Source organism: Hippoglossus stenolepis, chromosome 14 (assembly GCF_022539355.2).
Source record: "Hippoglossus stenolepis isolate QCI-W04-F060 chromosome 14, HSTE1.2, whole genome shotgun sequence".
NCBI classification, from domain to species: Eukaryota; Metazoa; Chordata; class Actinopteri; order Pleuronectiformes; family Pleuronectidae; genus Hippoglossus; species Hippoglossus stenolepis.
This window is the reverse complement of record NC_061496.1, coordinates 18,459,462-18,483,881: the sequence shown is the minus strand read 5'-3', so window position 1 is coordinate 18,483,881 and position 24,420 is coordinate 18,459,462. Positions and strand designations below refer to the sequence as shown.

At 40.1% G+C, this 24,420-nt stretch overlaps 1 protein-coding gene across 1 annotated transcript in view; it reads right to left on the bottom strand.

Annotated features, from left to right (window-relative positions):
• The window catches only part of polrmt (polymerase (RNA) mitochondrial (DNA directed)), a 48,892-nt gene extending 32,528 nt beyond the window's left edge, over positions 1-16,364 (bottom strand). The window contains exons 1-8 of the mRNA XM_047343127.1: positions 16,143-16,364; positions 14,804-14,902; positions 13,565-14,394; positions 11,841-11,974; positions 5,369-5,555; positions 2,416-2,565; positions 976-1,143; positions 456-626 (exon numbers count right to left, since the gene is read on the bottom strand). Coding sequence (XP_047199083.1) covers positions 456-626; positions 976-1,143; positions 2,416-2,565; positions 5,369-5,555; positions 11,841-11,974; positions 13,565-14,394; positions 14,804-14,902; positions 16,143-16,284 — 1,881 coding nt within the window. The 5' untranslated portion in view covers positions 16,285-16,364. The remainder of the gene's footprint in view (positions 1-455; positions 627-975; positions 1,144-2,415; positions 2,566-5,368; positions 5,556-11,840; positions 11,975-13,564; positions 14,395-14,803; positions 14,903-16,142) is intronic.
• Positions 16,365-24,420: the final 8,056 nt, after the last annotated feature.

Here is a 24,420-nt window from a genome sequence, read left to right as displayed (position 1 = left end):
GTGTAATGAACTATAGAAGTGAACAACACAGTGTCAGTTACTTGCAGTACAACAGCTTTAAGCCACAATAAATAAGACCGAGCAGACGTGAGAGGCAGTTTAGTCAGACATTTACAGTGTTTAACTTTCAAAGTGGATGAATAAAAATGTTAATGAACTCAGTTTGTTGTCATAACAACAATGGACAAAAAAAATATATAACAGGCATAAATTTAACTACAGAGGTGGAATGTGAAATAACTTCCATGAAGAAAACACATTAACTGAGGTCTAGGTGCTGGAGTATAATGAGCTCCTGCTAATTATAATCTTGATGACATTAGCCTTTTTCGCAGATTGAAGAGAAGCATCAATGTAATGCTTATGAAGCACTGTGAGGAAGTATACAACGTAAAAGCAACAATAAAAAGAAAAATACATCTGGAGCATCTTTAAGAAACATAGAATTTCTCTACCTTGGTATCTTTGGCCAGCAGCTCCGTGTAACTGCAGTAGATTTTGCCCAGCTTCTCCACCATCTGATTCTGCTGTTTCTGTCGCACAGAATACTTGGTATAGACCCTGTTGCCCAGATCTCCGGCTAAAATCTTCAGCGAATCTCCACTGGGAGGCAGGTTGGCAACACTCTGGACAAGAACAGGACATAGTTCAAAAGGTGAAAACATCAGCAAAAGGGTGTTTACCACTTTTGTAAGATTTAGTTTGATGAACAAGCAATTCTTTAATTAAAGTCTGAATGGTCACTTCAGAAATAACATCATGCCCTGAGAATTTGTATGCGGGAAGCAGAGGCATTGGATCAAAAGTATGCTCCCTTTCGCTGCTAAAGATAAAATGCAATGCTTTTCCAGGTGTTGTCATCACGGTCAGTTACTCAATCAAATCTCTTTGACTCAAACACAGACGATGCTTGGTTAAATCCTCAGTTTCTGGCATTTCATTGAGCGGCAGGCTGGGTTAGGTGTGTTGCATTACCTGTATCATGATGTCAACATACTCTCGATCCTCCAGCAGACAGAGGTAGGGATAAAGGTTGAGCCTGTAGTCCTTGGTGTTTGTGCTGGCCAGGATCATCTTGGTCTCCCTCAGGGCCTGGAGGAGGCTCTTCTGCCATTGAGCCCGCTGCTCGGCCAGCAGCGCCCTCTGAAAACACAACATACGTGTGGGACATCCATCTTATGACTGTGAGTGATGGCACGAACGTTTCAGAATGTGTCACATGAAATTTCCAGTCCTGCAGAAATCCCATACTGCATGATCCAAATGGAAAGTCATTATAAATTGTGAAGCAGCAGCTAGGGCCACCACCTGTGGATGTACATATGTGGATTGTGACGTGTATGTACGTTCTGTGCATGACTGTGTTTGAGTTCACTCTTCAGCTGAGGGGTTTTACTCTAAGAGTTCCAGTCTGACAGAAGCAGAGAGGCAGTCTAGGTTGTGGATGGAGGGTGACTCCCCATTACAATACATTATTATGCTGCCCTGCCTGTCTGTAAATGCTTCCTGACCACCAGGGACTCTCAGCCCGCTCGCTTCCTACGAAGCCCATCTGCAGAGACAGACGAGCCAGGCTGGACTGTAAATGCCAGATTTAGAAAAAAAGTACACCATGGGAATATGTTCTTTCTTCTTCTAACCGGTCAGGCCTAAATGCAAATATTTTCAAAGTTTAGACCAGAGAGAAAAAAATGTGAACCCATGGATGTGGAAAGTTAGGTACATGTGAATAAATCATCACTTTGTAAATGGTATTTTATTAGTTTAATTACTTCAAACGAAGCAGAATACTGCCAGGATGATACAGCCTGTATCTTACATTGTGTGCCAGCACGTTTTTTGCTTTTTTGCAGTCTAAATTTACAGCACAAAACAGGAAGATAACTGATCTGGCACAGATGGAGCAATGATTTCCTCCGAACAGAAAGCAACAGAAACCATTTGTGTAAAATGCTGTATTTTTTCCAAAGAACACAATTGAAATACTATTACCCTAAACAGTGTGTGAGAATCCACCAAACAATAATATATTGATATTTAAGATATTGTTGTACGTGTACATTTTATTAAAAAAAGGCTGAATATAGCTTTAAGACTAAATGCCTAAATGCCAAAAAAAATTTGACTTTCAAGATTGGGTGTGTTTTTGAGATTTCAACCAATTTCCCAGGGAATAATTCATAGGGGATTGATATCTAGGATTGTGCTTAATTTGGCACAGATACAAATACAAATCTGGATCCTGCCAATTTAAATATGGATTCTCTGGGGGATAGGCTATTTTCAGCCACTTTATGGTAAGAGGTACAGTATATGTGTTCTGTTCACTGCCAGCTACATTTTCTCCGTATCGTAACACCTTGTTTTGAGTTGATTACTTGTGGACGAAGAGAAGCAAGAGGTGAGTCTGATTACCATTTTGGCCATGTTTTCAGTGACAGGCTTGTCAGCCTCCACTGAGGGGATGGTGGCAGTGCAGGCCTGCTCCACATGGAGCTGACGTTTGAAACCCTTGTGGAGCTCCTCCTGAGTGAAGTCCAGTTTGGGGTAGTGGTGGTCTATTCTCTAAAACACAAACAAAAACAGGAGAGACAGACACAAATTAAGGCTTCTTACCTTGTCCTGATATTACCCTAATACAAGAGGACTGGCAGACCCTATATGTAATCACTAATTATTAATTAACAAATTGATGGGAAGTATTAAAGGGAGCCTTTTTAGACTAGTCAACAAAGTGTTAAGCTGAGAAATCAAAGATAGGTAGAAAACAACAAAAATAATGAAATTTAATAGTAAAAAGATAAAGATATTGTGGGTGAATCATTGAATTTTATAATCAAACCCAATCAAACCCCAGAGATACTTCATATAGGTTCAAATTAATCCAGAAAATATTGTGGTAACACGTCTATGTAAACATGTATATGTGTAGGTAAGTTAATTAAGTTCTAACAAGCAAAGCACACTGCTAACGGAACCTTATTAAGTGCAAAGGGGTTAGCACTAGCCAAAATACCTACAAAGCAACCAAACTGACTGGCACTGCAACAAAATAAAATGTGCTTTAAATTTCTGTTCTTCTTTGAAGTAACCTTGCCACGGCACCAACTACTGGATGTTATCCAAACTTTGTACAAAGGTTGTACACATGAGAAGATGCAGTGCTATCATTTATTAGCTGATAGACAGCAGAGATACAGTAGATGGTAAATTAGGACTCAGAGAGACAGAGCAGGTTCAGCAGCCAGAGCAAAGCTGAAGGTACAGTGGCACATAAATTGCTCACTAGAGAGCCCTTGTACAATATTACAACTTACGAACAATAAATGGACAAAGAAACCGCATTATCACTAGACAGGGATGAAATCAATAGATAGCTGCTGAAAAATGTGCTGGCATGATCATTTTTAAAAGTACAAACAAGCAGCTTCTGGTGAAGTGAAAAACTCCACAGAAAGAACTGAGTTGCAATAATGTTTAGGTAAAGCTTCAAATTTCTTTTCCTTTGAAATGTTTTTGTTCTTGACCACACTCTGCCATGCCTACAGTCTTTTCACGGAGAAGATTGTTGCAAGGTTTGAGCAGCTCCACTGCCTGGGGTCCCTGGGTTCATGCCCCGGTGCCGTGCTCTCTGTTGACCAGAGATTTTGCATTCAAAAGGCCAAAAATGTGTTTTGTGCAGTCACCCTGATCTTGACCGTTGCACCAAAATGTAATCAATTCATCTTTAAATTGAGCAAAATTTTAAGTGACTCCCTGAAGGCGATCTTGAGATATCACAGTCAAAAGGCCAGAAACGTGTTTTGTGACGTGATGACCTTAACCACCAAAATCCACTCAGTTCATCCAAGGAATTTGCACCAAAATTGAAGACATTTCCTGAAGGTATTACTGAGATACCAGATGAAAAAGTTATCAAATGAGAGATCAGACTGTCTCTGACGAAAAGATGAAAGTAGATCAAACTTCAATCATTAAATCATCTTGTCCTGCAAATACAATCAGATGGAGCAGTAACATCTGACCTGTTTCAAAGGTCTGTAAGTAGCATTCTTTCACATACAGGATAAAAATACACGACCTGCTGATGCTACCATCACACACAGGCCAACACTCAAATAAAGAACCCAAAATGTGTCACTTAGATGAAGATCTAAGTGAAGATGGTGCAAAGATAAAAATACAACAATTGTACTAAAAGCTGTGAATGAATCATGTGAGAATCAGCAGCAGAAGAGAGATGGGAAAATGTGAGGAGAGATGAGAGGAGGAGGAGGAGGAGGAGGAGGAGAGGCAAGGAAAGCAGAGGAGCCATTAGAAAGCAGAGTTAGCCCACTATAAATAGGCCAGTGCCTGTCTGGCTGTGATGGGGTGACAATCAAATGTTTCGTAGTCACGCTGGAGCCGTCTGACAGCTTTCCCAGCTTTCTGCTGCTTCAGCTGGCAAAACATACCAAACACTTGGTCTTAAAATAACTCTTACCTGTATTTATAGTCATGCATAGCTCGTTTTTTTTTTTTTACTTAAAGTCATACCCTCGCTTTAAATTTAGTCCTTCACCTAATTCCCATTAAGATTTCTGTTAGACTGAAAGTATATTATTTTTGAAAGGGATAATAGCTTGTGATACATCACACCCTTTTTAAGGAAAAGTGTGTATGGATGATTACACTAATATGAAGTTTCTGCTGTATAAACATAAGAAAGTAATGTTCATTATTAAGTCCACTAATATCTGTTCAAGACCTTTTAAAACTTAAAGACGGAACCATAACACTTCACTTCTCTATAAGGACATTATTGGAACAGATGCTTGTTATTATTATTATTATCTTATTATCTGAGACGTAAGTATCCTAATGATAAAGCAGAAGTATAGGTTTATACTTCAGGTTTTATAATATTATAAAATACTGTTTACTGTAATGGAATCAGTTTTATTCCTTTGCATTCTATAAAAATAACTTTGGTGTTCCACAAGGATTACTGTTAGATCCACTGGTATACACAGATACAATTACAGGAGAAGTGCGTCAGATTTAGTTACTCCTCCCATTCCAAGCATGTGGGATTAGTTAAAGAGGGCCTGCTCCCTATGTGGATATAAAGGGTGATTCGAACATAACAAAAACACAAACAATCCAAAGTTTCAGGTGATTATAGATGAATGAAAACATAATTATTAATTATTACATTTTTTTTTAAACAGATCCCCCTAAATCCAACACTTTTTAAGACAACTTTTAATATCACTATGTGAAACTACTACCTTGGTGGTACCATCATAAAAAGCCAGTGACAAATTTAAAATAAGTTATTATATGTTAAGTTTAAGAATAACTTTATGATAAAACTGTCCTTTGGTACCTGTGTGTAAAAGTCCTGAACCAATGATGTATAGCCCTCGTTTGTCGTCAGCTTGAGGCAGGGTTGGTAGTCGGGCTGGATCATGCGCATGGCCTTCAGCACCATGTCTTTCTCATCTTGTCGAAACACACACTGGCTGAACACATCATCCACAGACAGACCGTCCTGCTGCATCTGATTCAGGCACCTGGATATACAGGGACATACATCAGTTTACTATTACTGTGGCATGGATTGTGTCACTCCTGACCATAGACTGTATGGAAAGAACATCTCCCAGCTCCCCAAAAGGAAAGCAATATCATCTTTATTGCCCCCTGATGGACGGCTGCAGTATAGGTCACAAACCCCCACCTCTTCAATGTTGGCAGATGGGACATGAACCAAACTAAACATATGTTAAAGAAAAAAAAAGGTTGTTCTTTTTTCATTTTAGGAAGTTCTTATCACACTGACGTAAATTTAAGTCTTTTCAGGTAAGTTTTGTTTTAATTAGGTATTTATGCCATAAAAACAGGGTAAAATGCCATGATTGACAGGTGAGATTGACTTGCGATTGGTCAAGAAGACCTCAATACAACAGTTCCAAACAACGATAACTACTGCACATACTCTGGCTCCAAATGACGTCAAAATCGCAAGATGGTGGCTCCCATATCCAGAATATTATAGCTTCATTTTTGAACAAAGGGATCAAGAGGAGATGCGTCATCCATCTATATATACGATCTCCGGTCCTTACACTTGAGCACTTACTGTATTGTGCTACGTGATGCCTGCAGTGGGTAGAGCAAAGCAGATAAAGCCAACAAAGAGATAAGATGGCTTGTTTCATAAGGAGCCAATAGAGTGAGCAATGTTGCTGCTGTAACTTGTTGTGGCGAGAGGTTGAGAAAGCAGCTCCATTCATTAATTAGACAATCGTTTACCATAACCCATTAAAATTGGCACCAGGAAGTTCACCACTTGTCTCCCGCAAGAGCATAAAAATACTTTTTAGCAGCCAGACTAGACGTCCCGTATCTTGGTCTCTCATTACATGTGCACAGTGTTTAATAACTGTGGCTTAAACAAATAGAATAACTAATAAGTTTTGAAATGTAATTGTCTAATTCTTATACTGAGTTATCAGTCCATCAGATTAGAAAACACAACACAGCCAACTCTCTTTCAGAAAGTTATTACGATACTTTACATTATGTTTGAGATACTTCTTCAAGTCAAATATTCTGAATGAGGGCCCATCAGATGACACAAGAGCTAGATTTTTATTTCAGTGGGAGATTGTAATTATTATGATGGAACAGACTTTGGAGTCTTCAGATCAGAAGATCACAACCTTCTGACCTGATCTGTGGGAATAGGACTAAGATAATGATAAAACGTTCTGGGTGCCTGATTAATTCATCTTAAATCAGATAATGGTATGTCTCGCCTACCCTGATCAACAGTTGCAGAATATCAATGCAAGTATTTGCATCGACAGGCTTATCTGGAATCTAAGTATGAGTCTGATCCAGAGGCTAATGGCCACTGACGACATCAGTAAAATATTTATTCAAACAGACTCTCCTGGAGAGAGCAAATGAAAGTGTGTTTCTCTCTCATCTGTATTCAAGAGCCTGGTCTTTTATTTTGAGAGCATTACATCTTTTTTATTTCTCATGCTTTCCATCAAAACCCAGTCCGCTCTCTCTCAAATAGCCACCAGTCACGTGCAAATGTGTTTGTCTGCACTCAGATATAATGTTGCTGCATGCTTAAATGTCCATTGCTTCAGCTTCAGTCCTTCTCCTCGTGCTCAGGCTGCTTCTTTCCACCTGAAAAGCGTCTGCTCTCAGATTTCTGAGATTTTTGTTAAATGATCCTGTCAAAATTCCCCCAACCAATAAAATGTCAGGTATGACGGTGACCAATGACCGTTTTGAGCAGGAGTAGTGCAAATTTGCATGTGAGCAGGAGGCTGTTTGAGAGCAAGGGCAGGGCCCTGAGGGAAAGAATGACAAAACCTGAACATGAAATGAAGAAATGGTGCTCTCAGAATGAAAGACCACACTCTTGACTAAAGATCGGAAAGAAACTGCATTAAAGCACAGTGTCCATGTCTGGACTGCAGATAACGTCAATGTGCAACCAGAAATAAAAATGGGAGCTGTAATAAAATGATTATTACATTACTCAAATTTGATACATGACACCAAAGAAGGAAAGTTAATTACTATTTTCAGCCTGGTCTTTTGTGATTAGTTTCTTATCATGCATGTTGGTTTATAATGTAATCAAGCCTTATTGTTATCAAGTATTTTTTGAGGGAGCACATTAAGAGGGAGCACACAAAAAGGTCAGGTACTACAAACTGTACAAATACAATGTCTGACAGCAGAAAGTAAGAACATTTATAATGATTATGAGTGTGTATGAAACAATGTTAAATTGGATGATTGAAAGTCAACCCATGGGCTATTTGTAGAACTTTATGAATGACCACAGTGAGCAGTGTAAACTTCACACACACACACACACACACACACACACACACACACACACACACACACACACACACACACACACACACACACACACACACACACACACACACACACACACACACACACACACACACACACACACACACAAAGCCCCTGCCACACACTGACTAACGCCGGGTTTACAACAGACGCACAGCGCCAAGAAAAGCCAGGCGCCTCCTTTCCGCCCCCCGTTACACAATTGTGCTGTTCACATCGGCTGCGATGCGCCACGCAGCGCCGATGGTGCCTCGCGCCCTGCACCGATGGTTTCGGCGTCAAGTCTATTTTGATACGCCAGGAAACACACTGAAAAATGATTTTAAACGATATAAATGACATATTTTATATGATATAAATGATCAAATATGCATCCCATACTTTGGATTTCCCTTCTTTTGTCCTAGAGTTTCAATTTCCCCATCTGCCCATCCACTACAAGCACACAAGCAGACAGACAGAGAGAGAAAGAGAGGGGTGGGGGGGGGCTATGAAGACCATCATCATTTACCCCCGAACCCCTACATTGAACGGGTTACATACAACAACAAGCGGAGAAAGCAGAATCGCGGGCTGACCAGCGCGGAAAAATGCGCGTCCGGTGTGAACAGCCAGGCGGCTGTGCGCTTGAGAATGGCGCGGCGCTTCCGCGTCCGGTGTAAACCCGGCGTAAGAGAGCCGCTCCCTAGAGGTTCACTACAGAATTGTTATTGGCTAAACCAAGAGACAGAAGCGAGTAAATCCCATTTATCATTTAGCAGAGAGGAGGAGAGAGCTTCACCCTGCACACCTTATGATGCTAATTTCCATCTGCAGGAGCCCTGGCTTAGCAATTTACACGTAATCAAATCAAGAGAGAGCAGAGCTCTGTAAATGAATGAATGAGCACAACAAAAGCAAAAGGACAAAAGGCATACACCTACTGTGTATATGTATGCATTGTGTGAAATCTTCCTAAAGCAAGCCACAGAGGGGCCGTTTCTCAATATTTTTACTCATGCCTCGGAGTCTCTTGTGATGCTGACGTGCAATTTGAGTCAGAGCAAATGAGAGAGCATCAAACAAAGAGAGGATTAGTCTGGGTGCTAGGAGTGAGGTCCAGAGGAACAAAGAGGGCAGAGAAGTTGAAAGATAGAGCATAATCGGCCTGGTGACTGCTCTGCTGCACTCCAGGGAGCTGAGAAGTCTAGAGGACAGAGCTCTTACAAAGGGAAAACCTAAAGGGAGTGTGCGTAGGTCAGTGTGTGTGTGTGTGAGGGAGAAAGAGACAGAGGAGAGAGGAGCGGATTGGTACACTGAGGCCAAGGATGCTCCAGGCGACTTCAGAGGCCAGAGGGATATCAAGAGAGAACGCCAGTCAGGCCATAAAGACAACGTAGTAAAGAAAAGAACTGGCAGACAACAAACACACAGTGACAGGGATGATGACCACAGTGAGGAAGGTGAGAGAAAAGACAGGCAGCCCGGTCAGAGACTGAGCAGGACTGCACCACTGCACAACAACAATGTCAAATGAGCATCAGCTTACAGAGATCAATGGACAAACCAGATACCTACCACCAACCCTACTGCCACCTGCCCCTCTATTGGACCACTGTCCCATCTGTAGTGTGATGTCACTGACGTCTAGGAGGAAAATAAGTGTGCTTCTGTGGTTTTGTCGTGATTAATGTTAAGTGGACTGTTTTTCATGGTGTGATTAGAAACTAGCTGGTGTTCAAACTCACAGGTTGTCTTCATCAAAGAGCAAAGCTTATCAAGGTCAAAGCTTGAGGGCCGAATCTGCATTCCCTTTCCATATGGGGCTGTAACATCATAAAGACCAAAACTAATGGTGAATTCATGCCAAAGTTGTGCAAGCAAATGCAATTTCTTTATTTTATCTATGCATTGTTTTTTCCAAAAGTCCAGAAAGTGACTGATGAACACTTGATTAAAAATACCTGGTAAATACTGTACAATTTAGTCAATTTATATTTATAGATTTGAACAGCATCAACAGAGACTGCTTGATCGAATCGGACCCATCTATGAGGGACTCTGGGATCGTGAGAAGACACAAGTCCATTTTTGGAGAGGAACCCCCGAGTGAAGCAAGTCTTCAACTGAGACAGATTGTGTGGCTTAAACCGTAGAGGCAATGTTCAGGAGTGTCTCTTTGTCAACATCCATGGTGGTAAAACAGAAAACAACCCCTGTGCCCTTTTTTTATTTTTCCTGTTAAAGTAAGACCAGACTAATGTCAGGCCCCTAAGAAGAAAAAAAAAAGAAATTTAATATGGGCTCTGCAGCTGCCTGGGCAGCACGCCAGCTGATTGTATTGGCTGCCATCAAACAGGCAAACTAACTGAGACACATGTCGTCTTGTGCTGAGGCTGTGAGCTGTGTCCAGCAGGGTTGTGTGTGTTAAAAAGTAATGTGATAAATCTGTGTGTCACAGTCAATGACATAACAACACAATTAATATTACTTAACAGTGATATGTCAGGATGACCTAGTTACTGCAGACACAGGACTGGGCTGGTGGTGGTCAATGACGTCCTTGCAAAATGTTTTTTGAGCAAAATTAAATTAAATACACGAGAATGTGTTGTTAGTATGTTTCTGGTGCCCTTTAACAATTTAATTAGAGTCAAGCACTCTCAGTAACATTGTGTCTCGTGTTACAACAATCGTCGAATTTAGGGAGAGAAAGAAATAATAGACCACAAATAAGCAAAAACACCAAATTCAAGAAACAATCCAGAAAGAAAATTCTTATAAATAAGATTAGTGACACAAATCTCACTTGGGCCTTTTTAGATCATGGTGCTCCTTCGTCCCGATCATATGATGAAAGCAGTAAAAAAAAAACATTCACCAAAGATGCTACACTACAGCCACAAACTCTAATCATGAGGCTATTTTTCAAAACATTCTCAACCAAAACATATTCAGGCAAAAACTATTTACATTTCAAGTCAACTTGTATATCATCATGTAATGGTATAATGAGGAAAGTGCATGCCTGGTTGGCGATTTATGTATCAGGGATGATGTAAAAGTAAGGCTTTATATGATATACTCCCACACACTAGTGATAATACTGTAGAGCTGATATAAAGTACATGCTGCATCTTAGGTCCTGTTATGGTCTGACATGTCTGTGGTTGTAAAACTGAGATGCTGCTGTATAGGTTATTCTGACTGATAGAGTAATAGAACACGTATAAACACACACCCTAGTTAATTAATATTACCATAACTGACCACATTATTATTTCCTCCGCCAAAGAGATTAAGATTTCACCTGCGTTTGTTTGTTAGCAGAATTACACAAAAATTACGAGACTGAGTACCACAAAAACGTGGTGGAATGATGCATCATAGTTCAGGGAAGAACCTATTCAATTTTGAAAAATGGTTTTTTTCAATATTTTACAGTTATTTCTCAGAGAACAATTCACAGATCTTGATTTAAAAAAGCATGTTTTGAGGACAGTGTGTGCAACTTGGTGCAGATGCAAATAAAAATCTGGATCTAGTGAATTTAAATGTGGTTTCATAAGTCTGACTGTAGACTGTTGGGCCTACGCGGAGGAATACACTCCACTGAGTACCATTTTTGTATTAGGATTAGAGAAGTCATTAACAGTGACCTTCTTAGACAGAGTCATTAATGAAAAGTATATCATGAAGTCCAGAACTAATAGTAAGTAACTAAAACCATGAACACTGTTGAAGATGTTGCTGGAGAATAAAGGCAACCATGAGAATAATATGACACCTGCTGGTGAGTCTATGTATCACCGCCTTGCCCTTTTTGAAAACTTTGATATGCTCTATACCCCTCTAGTCAAATATCAAATGAAACTGTCAAAACGTTTTTTACATGTCAAATGCAAGTTATCACAAACACAGCTCTTCATGATACTTGCGTGTGTGTGGTGTATGGGAGCTCGTACCTCGTGACGACTTTTGGGGTGCAGCTGGGACTGCGGCCCATACACTCCAGGGCAGCACAGTAGGATCCCAGGTTTGGCTTAAGACCAGCCTCCTCTAACAGAATAAATATGCGACCGATCTGATGTAATAAGCACTACAAATACAGAGACACAGACGCGCACACACACAGAAGGGCCATTAAACTTCAGTTCAGTTTATACAATGTTTACTTCATCAATTTTCCATGAAACCAGGCACACAATTCTCATAAATTTCCTTACACTACACTAACAAATGCTTGACACAGTAACAATCTAAATAATGTAGAGAATTCAGGGTTTGACTTCCACTCCATGTTTAGAAACAACCTAGCCTAACGTTTAGTAGCGGTGTGACCATACAGCTTTTAAGAACAGGTATAAATAATAATGAAGAATCAATTCCATTTAGCCGCTTCAGTTTCAGAGTTGTAGTATCAGTATCTAGTTTAGTTACTGGCATATTTAATCAAACAGAGCCATTAATGTTATTTTGGTCCTGCTATGACAAGTCAAAATATCTGCTGTGAAAAAAGTGTTTAGACTGGATAGTAACCACATGAACATTTATGACCTCACGAAAAAAGTGCAGCGGTTAAAGGTAAAATATGAATGTGAAGTGAATGATTGTATTGTAACTTAAAAAGTGAGACCCTCCCTGATTATTAATGGGCTGTCAACGGATTTCTTTGAAAAGGACTGAGTACAAATTTTCAAGGAAAATCCAAAGGGTGTGACTTTGGTCCCAGCACAACACGGACTCCAACACAAATTTCACGTGAGCACAAAAACACACAAAACAGTTTAATAATGAAGCCCTTCTGGTCAAACAGGAATGTGAATGATGTCAGTGGTAACACATCAGCGGGGGTGATGGTTCATGTAGGGAGCTTCTTTTGGTCTTGGGGATAAAAACTGGCATATCAATAGTCTATAGTGTCAAATATGGTTTATAGTCAAACTACTGTATCATAACTAGAGCCCGACCGCTCTGGAGTTTGGTGGCCGATATCAGTGCGGGTGTCATGGTGATCTGTTTTAGTTCGGTGTTTCCTGTTTTATTTTGTAGTTCTGATCTCCCTCACAGGTTTCTGTTCAATTTACTTCCTTCCTTTGTGTGTTTCGCTCCATTTTCGATTTTTGCCCCCCACCCCTCTTGATTAGTTTCAACTGTTTGTCCTGTGCCATCTGTCTCTAGCTTGTCATTAGTTCAGTTTATATTTAACTCAACTCCTCAGTTCTGTCAACTCCTCTGTTTTTTCTCTACCTGTTTTGTCTCGGTCTGTTTCGATTTCCTGCCTTGTTTACCCTGAGCAGTTGGAGTTAGCCTGCTTGTTTCCTACTGGGCCTGCCCCTTATTTTATTCAATGAATTCTGTTTTTTGATTTGGATCTGTCTCGCTCCGGAAATTTGGGTCTACCAGCCCTTCACATTGGGACAGTGAGGCCAATATCAACATATCGGGTTGGGCTCCAATTATAACATTGTAACTTTACTTCGCTCTTCTATCAGCATGATCACTCACCCCCCCATCTGCATACTGGTGAGTGGATAATGAGGGAATTTTCATTTTTCTGTGAACTATCCCCATTAAGCCTTACATTTTAGTTACAAATGATTTAACTCTCTTATTCTGTCTAAAATACATGAAAAAGTCAAATCAAATTTAAAAAGGTTTACATTTTTTAAAACACTTTTGGACTCACCTTCTTAGCCCACACCCTCATCAGGATGTTGTAAATATCCGTGTTCAGAAGTTTCCGTCGACGTATTACTCTGTGCTGGCTGAGCAGGAAATGGTTTGCTCTCTCAATGTCCCCCGCAAACACACACGCCTCCAGGTAGGAGCGGATGCTCATCTGCATGTCCCCACTTGCACGCTCTTCACTGTCCACCTGTGGGCGCTCTGGAACACTAGAGGACTTCGACTGGTTCGCCTGTTGACTGAGCCTCCTCTCCAACTTTTCCACCTCAGCCAGCTCCGTAGCTTTGCTCTGAGCATAATCAGTCCGATTTTGCTCCTTTTCCCCATGATGCTGATTTTTAGAGTCCTTCCACTTCCCTTTAGAAACATTATGTGCTGTGGCTGCAGTGGAAGTGGCTTTTGAATAAACCGCAGCATGAATTTTATCTGATACTTTTGTGCATCCTCTGTTTGTCTTAATCGCAGGTATGGTCTTTTTAGCTGTGGTAGATATAGTTTTATGTGATGTGCCTGGTAGGATCTGGGAGCTGCTTTTGCTCCCTTTTGATTTGGCGGTTGGTTTCCTCTTATCGGTTTGCTTAACTCCCTGCTGTATTTTAAGTTTTTCTTTTTTCTCCAGAGCTAACTTTTCAATCCAGCGGCTTTGCTGAGGTTTAGAAGTTCCTTTAGCTCCTGATTTAGGAATGACAATCTTCTCCTTAGACGTGCTTTTGGGACCCCAACTAGATGAAACCCCTCTTCCAGAGGAGCCGGCTTTAACAACTTGCACCTCAGCATGTTGGATGTCGAGAACAATGTCGGTCTGGAGTTGCTGGATCCTGGCCTCAAGCACTGAGATGGAGAAACAATAAAAACATTTAATGTGAGTAAATTACATGACCCGCTTTTTTCAGAGCAATGCACTGAAATACAGATAGCAGTGCAAAATACTTAATATCTCACATACTGGTAGCACAAAAGACATCTAAAACATATAGGAACCAAATGAGGAACACCAAAGACAAGTAAACTGCTCAAGTCTCAAACAATAATTGTGATATGAGGTTCTTTAAGACCCAACAGTGTAACAGCATACAGCATATTGGAGAAATAACAAACAATAACAGTTTGGTCTGGCAGCATTTAGAAAGAAAATCTGTCAAAGAATTCCTAACATACCAGCATTTGGGATGACAATGTAATTTATAAACACACAAGTCAGCATAGCGTGATATTAATGGTTAAGAATGTGGCAGCGTACCGTCAAACAGTTGAGACTGTTCCAACACACGCTTTTTTGCAGCTTCTGTCTTTGGGATAACAAACGACACATTTCTTCTCTGAAGCTGGAGAGGTGTCTCTGAAAGAAAAAAAGAAAAACAGCGGTTTACAACTAGAGCTTCCAAAAATATTTCAGAATAATACACTGCATACTTATACTTTCATATCCTAACGTAATACAATAGGATTAAAAAGTTTAGGCTTGGCTTTAGACTCCTAATGCAGACTGTATAACTATCGTGCCTCTGAATGTAATGATGCAACAACTAATAACAATACTAAGAGTATTCTGTTTATAGCTTGCTGTAAAAAATGTACAATTAAATGTTAGATTGGAATCATTTTATTACATTCACCATTCACAGAAGGAGCATGTGGGGGTTCAGTGTCCTGCTTAAAGACGAGGAGGAGCAAGGGATCTGACGCCAACACTTTCGTAGACTTGAGCTTCAGACACCACACAGTCTGAGCGAGAAGAAATAATAATAATAATAATAATAATAATAATAATAACTTGTATTTCAAAGCACTTTACAAGCTTAAGTGCTTTCCTTACAAAGGGAGTAGATATTAAAATCTAAAATCCATGAAGTCCCCCTTGTAGGACATATACATTTTGGAAGATGACAGGATATCAACAGCACAACGCTTCAACCCAATGCCAAAACATCGGTAAATTGATGTACACGTATGATAAGATAATTACAAAAGATAACGCAATAAGTAGTGAAAAATCCTGTATATCTATAAATTAAATTGATCTCTAAACCTCCTGGATTTAAAATGTGGCTGCTGACAAGTTGAGGATAAATTGAACCTGGTTGGACAGAGTGGGAATGTGAGCAGGTGAGAAGAGAGCTACATTCGTCCAGGTGTGATGATATTAAAACATGTTTGACTTTAGATGTTCGATCTGGGAGATATTGGTCATAACAGACGTGGAGCTGTGTGGCTAACTTGTTCAGCTCAGGGGTCTCCCACGAGAGGACGCTGCTATAGTGAAGTAATGTAACATATCGTCTGAAGTTACTACAGGGAACAAATACAACTAAAGCACAGCTCTGAGAAGATTACTCGCACTTTGTGAATATAAATAAATCAATAAGTCACACTTTGACTGTGGAGGTCATGCACGAGCATCCTCCAGCTCGACTCATCGACAGATACTCTCCCCTTCCTCTGACCTTGTTCCGCTCGTTCTAACATGACACGAACCATTCAGAGGTTAAATTATCACGAAGACACTTTGACATGTAACACACGAGTCGTGGGCATCGTGGGACTAACTCAGACACTCCTCAGAGGATCCTTCCGCTCACCTGAGATTCGTCTGACTGCGCCGCTTCTCAATGACGCACACAGCCGACAACAGTCCGCAGAATACCCGCGAAGTGTGCACTTCTCCAACAAACTGCGGCGACTGAGACTTTGAGCTAAGGCACAGACTCTGAGGACTGACATGTTGACATGAAATAACCGCGTTCTCCCTCAGCAGTGGGCAGCCATCTTGGATAAGACCAAGCCAATCGCGGGGCGAGCTACTGGCCGCGTCAGGCCTGGTGAGGAGATCACCGATAAATCGAGTGAGGCAAACGTTGCTGGGGTCAAGGGGAAAGTTTAAGGTATTTAAAAAGTACGGAAGCGTATTAGGGTCAGACATGAGGAAAACATAAGAGGAATAGGATGTTTTTCCTTTTTCCATTTCGAGAATAAAGTCAAAAATACAAGAATAAATACAAAATAATAATAAACAATTCATCTACACAAGACATTTTGTATAAGCAGTCATATGTGCTAATAATATAAGTTAGTTTGATATATAAGTTTATTTAAGTTTGACGCCAATCTTGAAATTTCCAATTTATTCTAGACATTTTGATTTTATTCTCAAATGCAAAATAAAATAAAAAATATTTGATTTAGTTCCACTTTATTCTCAATATTTCAACCTTCTTCTTGAGATTTGAACTTTATTCTTGAAATGTCAAATAAAATGAGAGAAAAGAAATCTTCCTCTTGGATATTGTTCTTAACCATGGCCCTAATGTTTTTTTAATAAGAGAGCTACCACACAACAGCACATTTTAATCATTACCAGCATTATGGTATATTTATTAATGTATGTTCTGTCTTTTCTAAATAACATAAAGGCAGTTGTTATATATTGCTCGATATTTCAGAGCAAAAAGTTTTCTTTCCTTTCTAATTTTCTTGAGAAAGAAGTGACATTTTTACATCACATCAGTTTGAAATGGATAGTGAATTATGTTTGGCCTACAGGTGGCAGTCTCATCACATTTACCCAAGTAGCACTCGAGGTCAAACAGGAGGCAAAGCTGTAAATGATTGCGTTGAAATTATAGTTTTGCATCATATTCGTGTGTATTCACATGTATAAATGTTTCATTTTTATTTGAATAAATACATGCTTCTTTCAGTGGTCAAACATTTGCTCATGCAACTTTAAAGTCCTTGGGGGTTTAGACAGGAAACATTATGACTTAAATATTAAATGATATAAAAGTAGAAGAAAGAAAAGTTTTAATAATTTGAATAAAGTCCATCTAAAACTGCATGAATGATAATGTGGATATTTAAGTGAAATGCAGAATATTTGTATGCATCAAGCCTGTCAACAAAAAAAAACACAACATCTTTCTATACAGGTGTGTAAATTATCTCAGGACTTGTACAGCATTCACAGTAGCAATTGTGTACTTATTTAAATCTGTCATTATCTGTGAGTAAAAACTGTGCATATGAGGTAACGTTTGTGGTGAAATCTGAAGCTGCTTGTATACACATGCAACCTGCTCGCCTGCTGCCTGCACCGAAGCACTTGTTCCAGCCTGTGCAAAAAGATGGTCTTCTGTCGACTTTTGAAGTCCCACCATCATACAGTTTAAATCAAGTGTGACTCAGCTCCAAATCGTTAGTAAAACTGAATTGATCTCATTCACGTCCTGGTTACTTTTTTGACCCCCCTGCAGTGTCAGCCTCCCCTTGTCATGCATCCATAAAGCATTCTTAAACACTTTAGCAGCCCCCTTTGTGTCTCGGCATGCTGGAGGTTAACACAAGCCCTACTTGACAGAGAGAGAGAGAGAGAGAGAGAGAGAGAGAGAGAGAGACAGACAGACAGACAGAGAGGAAAGAGGGGGTTATGGAGGGAAATGAGGTCCAGGCAGTACATCTTTTCTCAGTGGAGGCAGTTGCTGAGAGCACAGCGGTGGGTGTCTGCTGCTGAGCTGTAGGTGAGGATCAGGAGGTGTTTGTTGCCACGGTTCACAAGCAGGGCCCCTTGACAGCCTCGTTTGATGTGGTTGGCCCCTGTCGGCGGCTGGCTCTTTGCACTGGTGTGACAGTCATTGCCGGGTGAGTGACTGTCAATGCCCCGGCCGACAAAAGAGGAGAAGACAGGCATTCATGGGGCCTGATAATGGCCAGGCAAGGACAAGGCTGCCATTCTCATACACTTTGATCATGTGGATTCTTTTGCACACCTTTGTAGGGGCTCCCTATTTGTTTAACAGTTGGAGAGAGGGCTGTTTTTGAAACTGCTTCACCTGGCCGAGGAAACTTGATGGAGATACTTCTCTGTGAGATGCCGGTGTTGCCAAATGCCTTTGGTGTGTGTGTGTGTGTGTGTGTGTGCGCGCGCCTGTGTGCATGTGTGCGCACTCATTTTGTTACCTCTTTCGGACCTTTTCCAGTATAAACACTCCTTGTCAGGACCAGTAAAACTCATGGGGACCAAAGTCTGGTCCTTGTGAGAAAAATCTTAATTTCTGAGTTCCTGGTTAGGGTTATGGGTAAGATGTGAATTGTGGTTAGGTTAAGGTTATTTTTAGGCATGAATTTGTCATGGTTGAGGGATAAGGTTTTGGTGAGGCTGTCTACAATCTCAGAACCCATCGACTATCATCTGACGACATAGCTCTGGGGGCAACCACCAACATTTCGGGGCTTCCAGTAGACAGCGGCTATCCGGGAAAAGTAGAAAGTTTCTTTTGTTTGTTCTTTCTACACAAAACACAAACAGTGATTCTTTTTGTATGTGTTTTAGGTTCAGACGACATTTTGGCTAATCTCTATTTACAGCTATCTGCATATGAATGCATAAAAATAAAATAGTTGATAGATGCATTTCGATCAAGGTGTTCTGCCTCTTTTGCTCTCCACACGGACTAACGGAAGCCAATCTAGGAATGGAAACCAGAAGTCTTCTGGGCCACAAATGTTATCCCTCACCTACAGAGATTAGTCTGTCCACAATAAATGGAAGTCAATGATACTGTGTGTGTGTGTGTGTGTGTGTGTGTGTGTGTGTGTGTGTGTGTGTGTGTGTGTGTGTGTGTGTGTGTGTGTGTGTGTGTGTGTGTGTGTGTGCATGCGAGCACCCATTACATGGAATTACTGACCTGTCCTGTGAGGTAAAGGTTGCTTCTCAAGGAGCTTCGCCAAATAATGTGACATCTGAGTCAAAGAAGTCACATCTGGAAACTTTATTAAACACTTTTTTTTTAATCACACTTTTGGGCTTGAAGTTAGAAACATACATTAAAATTTTGTAAAATCTGCTGTTAACTCAAGAAGCAAAGAAACAAACTTCAATTATAAAATAGTAGTCATCAGATTAAGCCCTATATGTCCATTATAGTCCATTAAGGATGGATCCGAATTGTGAGGTTTACATTACTATTATAGGCCTTTACTGGATGCTGTGACTCACACAGCTCTTGCTGGGTTTCCCCACACATGCATTTGAAGATGGTTTCAATTACTCAGTCAGTAAAAATGTCAAAAGATGTGTCATGCTGCTATTCTTCTAAGTACATCTTAATAGAATAATGTGAGAGACTCTAGTTGATGCTGTGTCATCCTGTTTCAGACAAGTAACTGTAGCTGAGGCTGCAAGTGTTTCTTTATTTGAATGAATGAGAAAAGTAAAGATTTTAAAAGTTTTTTCTTTCCCCATCATCACCACCACCATACTGATCCATCTGTGTATGGGCCTCTGATAGATCAGATTATCAGGGCACAAATGTTTAATCGCAGCCACATTTTCCTATTTCTCAGAGAATAATTCATACATCTTGAAAAAAAAAGACGTTTTTATGAGTGCGTACAATTTGGTGCAGATCGAAATAAAAATATGTATCTGGTGAATTTAAATGTGGTTTCATAAGGAGGCTGATGGTCCTTGGAGGTGTGCACTCTACTGAGTGTCATTCTAGTTTTTTATCAAACACTATCAGACAATTGGATCTCTGCGTATTATCCTGTGAAGAACTGGGAGACTGCTTTTCTCAGAACTCTCCACAGCATCAGATAGATGACCCAGTTATCATACAGCCACTCACAATAGACAATGGTCACAAAGCAGGATATGCAAAGGGACACGTCTGAGCTGCGGTGGTCAGTTCCTCTAACCACCTCCGGCCTAGCCAACCACAGCTCAAAAGGTATCAGGCACATCTGTGCTGATTCTGAACAACACACACAGTGCTGGACCCACTGAAAGCATAAATTACATAATCACTGAAATTATAAGAATTTACTGCCCATGAATAAAATCGATGGGATAATTTCCATATGTGAGTGTTGTAACTCTCAGCATCTACAGTCAAGAGAAAGTAGATTGTCATGTATCTGGAAACAGTTTTATCTAAAAAACAAGGAAAACAAATATCCTTCCAGCAGTGATTTGCAAATTGGCAGAATGTCAATGCACGTAAAAAGCACTGGGTCAAGGGTGAGTTGCTAAAACACAACTACAAGAGCGGGGGAGAGAAAGAGGGAGACATGGACTTAGCGGGCAGGCAAAACAATTAATAATAGGGAGCTATTACTGAGGGATTGTCAGTGCTAGGAGGGAGGTCAGGTTTCAGACTCTTTTGAAGACTTTGATGGTACAAAACAGGCCTCATTATAGAGATATTATCTCTATTCATACACTTACAGAGCCGCTTGGATCCCTGCTGGGAAAGATTAGGTTCCTCCACTTGAGAACATCCTTCTTGGGTGCCTGGCTCACAGAGTGGTGTTCTCAGCTCAGGGCACACCCACACAGCACGACTCAACTCAACTCAACTCAGCCTCAAAAGTTCCCTGTACCTGCGTCTGATCCAAGAAATGATGCAGTGGATTACACACTTGTAAACTCTAAATGATTTTAACAATTATAACCAGGATTAGCTTTACTGGACATTTACTAAATCCTCAACATGAGTTATGACCTTGAAATCATCCACATTACTGTAGTTGTCCACATCAAAGATGCTCACTGTAAAACACAGAGACAGTGCACGTTCAGACTTTTAACAAAGAATTACATTATGCTTGTTTCTGCTCCGGCACTGAGCTCAGAGCCCAAACATTTTCTTGCAGGACACCACAAAGCAATCTGCTGCCCCATCTGACGTTCACACGAGGCCCGAGCTTTGCTGTTGACCTCGGGGGGCCACTCTGATTTTTGAGGAGTTCTGCAGCACATAGAGTGATTGTATTATTTTAATTACAGGGAATTTCAGCAAAGGAAGGACAACTACAACTTCCTGTGGTTCTCATACTCTTCATCTTTGTTTGTTTGCATGTTTCCTTTTTATTTTATCTTGCAGAAGAGAAATAGGGCCACATATACTACTGAGTAGATAAGAACATCATTTAAACTACACATATGGTATTTTAAATTTCATAATATATAACATGTATATATATATACAGTATATATATACAGTATATATATACACAAGATATTGTGTACTTTTACAATGGCAACCTACAACATAAAAGTATTCGGTAGGCATAGTCCAGAGATAAATGAATGATTTTATGATGTCAACTTAAAAGTATTCCAAATATAGTTGAAGGCAGTTACATCACAGTGAACGTAGTTACAATGTGTACAGCACAATACGAAGCACATTGCATTGAATGGCATACAATGTTGTATGAATTATTATATACAAATCTATCAATACACTCTAACACATAGGCCAAATTTAAGATAGACTATTGAAAATGTGAATTTTACTGTACCTTCAACGAGAAAGCACAATGTTCAGATTTTATTCATTATAAATTGCTATTACAATTATTATTAGCAACAACTTTATTCAAACGTTTTCCTATGTAAGGGCATTGGCAACTCTGCCCTGAGCACAGTAGAAAAATAAATGGTTAAAGGGGTTGGACATATGGAATCTGTTGGGACGTTTAGCTGGAAGTTTAATCTAATTATCAAGCATGTGCAACACAATAATCTGCCTCTATCTGCAGAGGGAATTAAAGGGAGTAGCACCTTTTAATGAATGTTAACTTTGTACACTTCAAATATATTTCTTAGTTAAAACTACGTAGAACTTACTGATTAGTAAATAAAAAGCTATTTACAGTTTTGTTTATCATAAAGCAACTGACTTAGACACCAACAACACAACTTATGTCCATCTGCTGGTGATCCATGACATTTGCCGGTGGTTGGCAACTTGTCATTTTTATCATCTCTATTTTTTTAAGACTCCACCAACTCCCCCAATCCAGTCTCCTTGACACAGATACGCTCCCTGTTTCTTTTCTTTGTTACCCTGTTTGACTTTGAAGGACAGAAACAGGGGAGAAAAGATGAGTAAAGAACCGGAAAACACATAAAGCCTGCGGAAGTTAACAGACACGGCAGTGTGGTTTAATTGAGGGTGAAAGACTGTGATTTTTACGAAGGGCCCATTTACATCTCTGCTGAAAGTTGCTTTGATGAGGAGCCTGGCGGGGACCGAGAACCAGAGCATAGGTAGACAGGAATGGCTCGGGGGAGTTGGGGGTCGTAGCTGGGAGTTTGGAGTAAGAGGTTACTGGATTCTCTCCAGTAGATTTTTCTTATTTGTGAGGGTTAAGTTTAAATAGGGGTTAGGGGGACAGCAAGTCTCTGGGAAAGTATATGAGCAAAATAGTGTGAAGTCACCGTCTCTGAACACATACTCAACTGAGAGACACTTAGTGCAGAATAGAATAGAATAGAAAGCCTTTATTTATCATTGTATTGTAATGTACGAAATTTATAGTACCACTCCACTTGGTGCAAAAGGAACAAATTCATAAAAAGAAAATCAAACAAGATATAACACCTTTCGTACCACGGTAAAATTGCATAAGAATATCAAAAACTTGGTCTCAGGGTGTTAACTATAACTGAAGCAAGGACTCTTGTAAAGCAGAGACAATGCTAACTGGGCGGCATCATTTCAGAATGTCTGACTCTTTCGTCTTTCTTTCACTGTTTCAATCTCCCTTTATACTTCGATGAGCGTCAACATCGATAGAGAAAAAAGGTACATGTTAGTTTTCATCTCGCGTTTAAATGAAAAAATTTGAAGGAATAGTTTGTCATTATGGGAAGCAAAGTTATTTTTTTTCCTTCATGTTCTGCAGCATAGACCGTACATAAGGATAGATGAAATAACAGCTGGCCAAAAGAGAGGTCAAAGGGTCTTGATCACCACCAGGTGGCTGGTTGCAGCATAGGCCATTGAAACCCGCCTCCTCCTTGTTAGTGGATGGGACATGGGCCAAACTAAAAAAGTCATACGATAAATCAATTTGACTCAAAGATGGTTTCTGTCATTTTAGGTAGCTCTTATCACACTGATATATATTCAAGTGTCATTTGAATCATAACGATCGACAGCTGAAACATAGCCGCGATTGGTTGGGATTGTTTTTTATCAACAGGACCTTGCTACTATGGCTCCTTCTCCTGATCCCTACTGTGCCGACTCTGGCTCCAAATGCGCAAGATGGCAGCGTTCATATCCAGGATATCTTTGTTTAATTTCTTGATACTGGAAAATTATGTGTAGAATCTTTCACATCGAGGACAAGATTTTCTGCCTACAGTCAGGGTATTCGATTTTTTTTTTTACGTTTTTGGACAGAGGACTAGCTGTTTTGCCTTATTTAAAATCATAATGCTTAACTAGGATAACTGGCTGTATAACGTATTGTATATTTATTATATAGATATGAGAGTGGTTTTATTTAACTTAGCAAAAAAGGGTTGTTTCCCAAATGTCAAAAAATCAATAAAGTTCTTGTCCAGTCAGATAGTATAGAATATGTCTTTGTTCTTCTTTTGCTTTACATTGATATTTAAAGTTATACCATTAAATAAAGAGTCACCACTGATATCTGAACTCCTCGGGCTGAGCTTGATGCCTTGTCCTAATCAGGCTCATTTCACAGCCTGTAAAATAACAGACAAGAGTGTTGGAAGTCACAAAAAAGGTGTTCTTCATTTCCGTCCTGCCCTCCCAAAATTAAATGACAAAGATCAGAGAAGGTGTTTCATTGAAATATTAACGCAGGTGATCAGAGGGTCTCTCAGGCTTCATCTGGACTAACTCCGCCGACACTCCCGCAACCTGCTCTGCATTTCCGACCACTTGATGATTCAAACCAGCGGCCATTAAAAAATAAGGAAAGGCTCCCTTAATTTGCCCCATGTGGCCAGAGTTAGAGACGAAAAGAGAGTGAAGGTGTCAAAAAAAAGGGACGGCCTCCGAGCTGGGTCAGTGGACAGTAATGGAGCTGATTTGACTG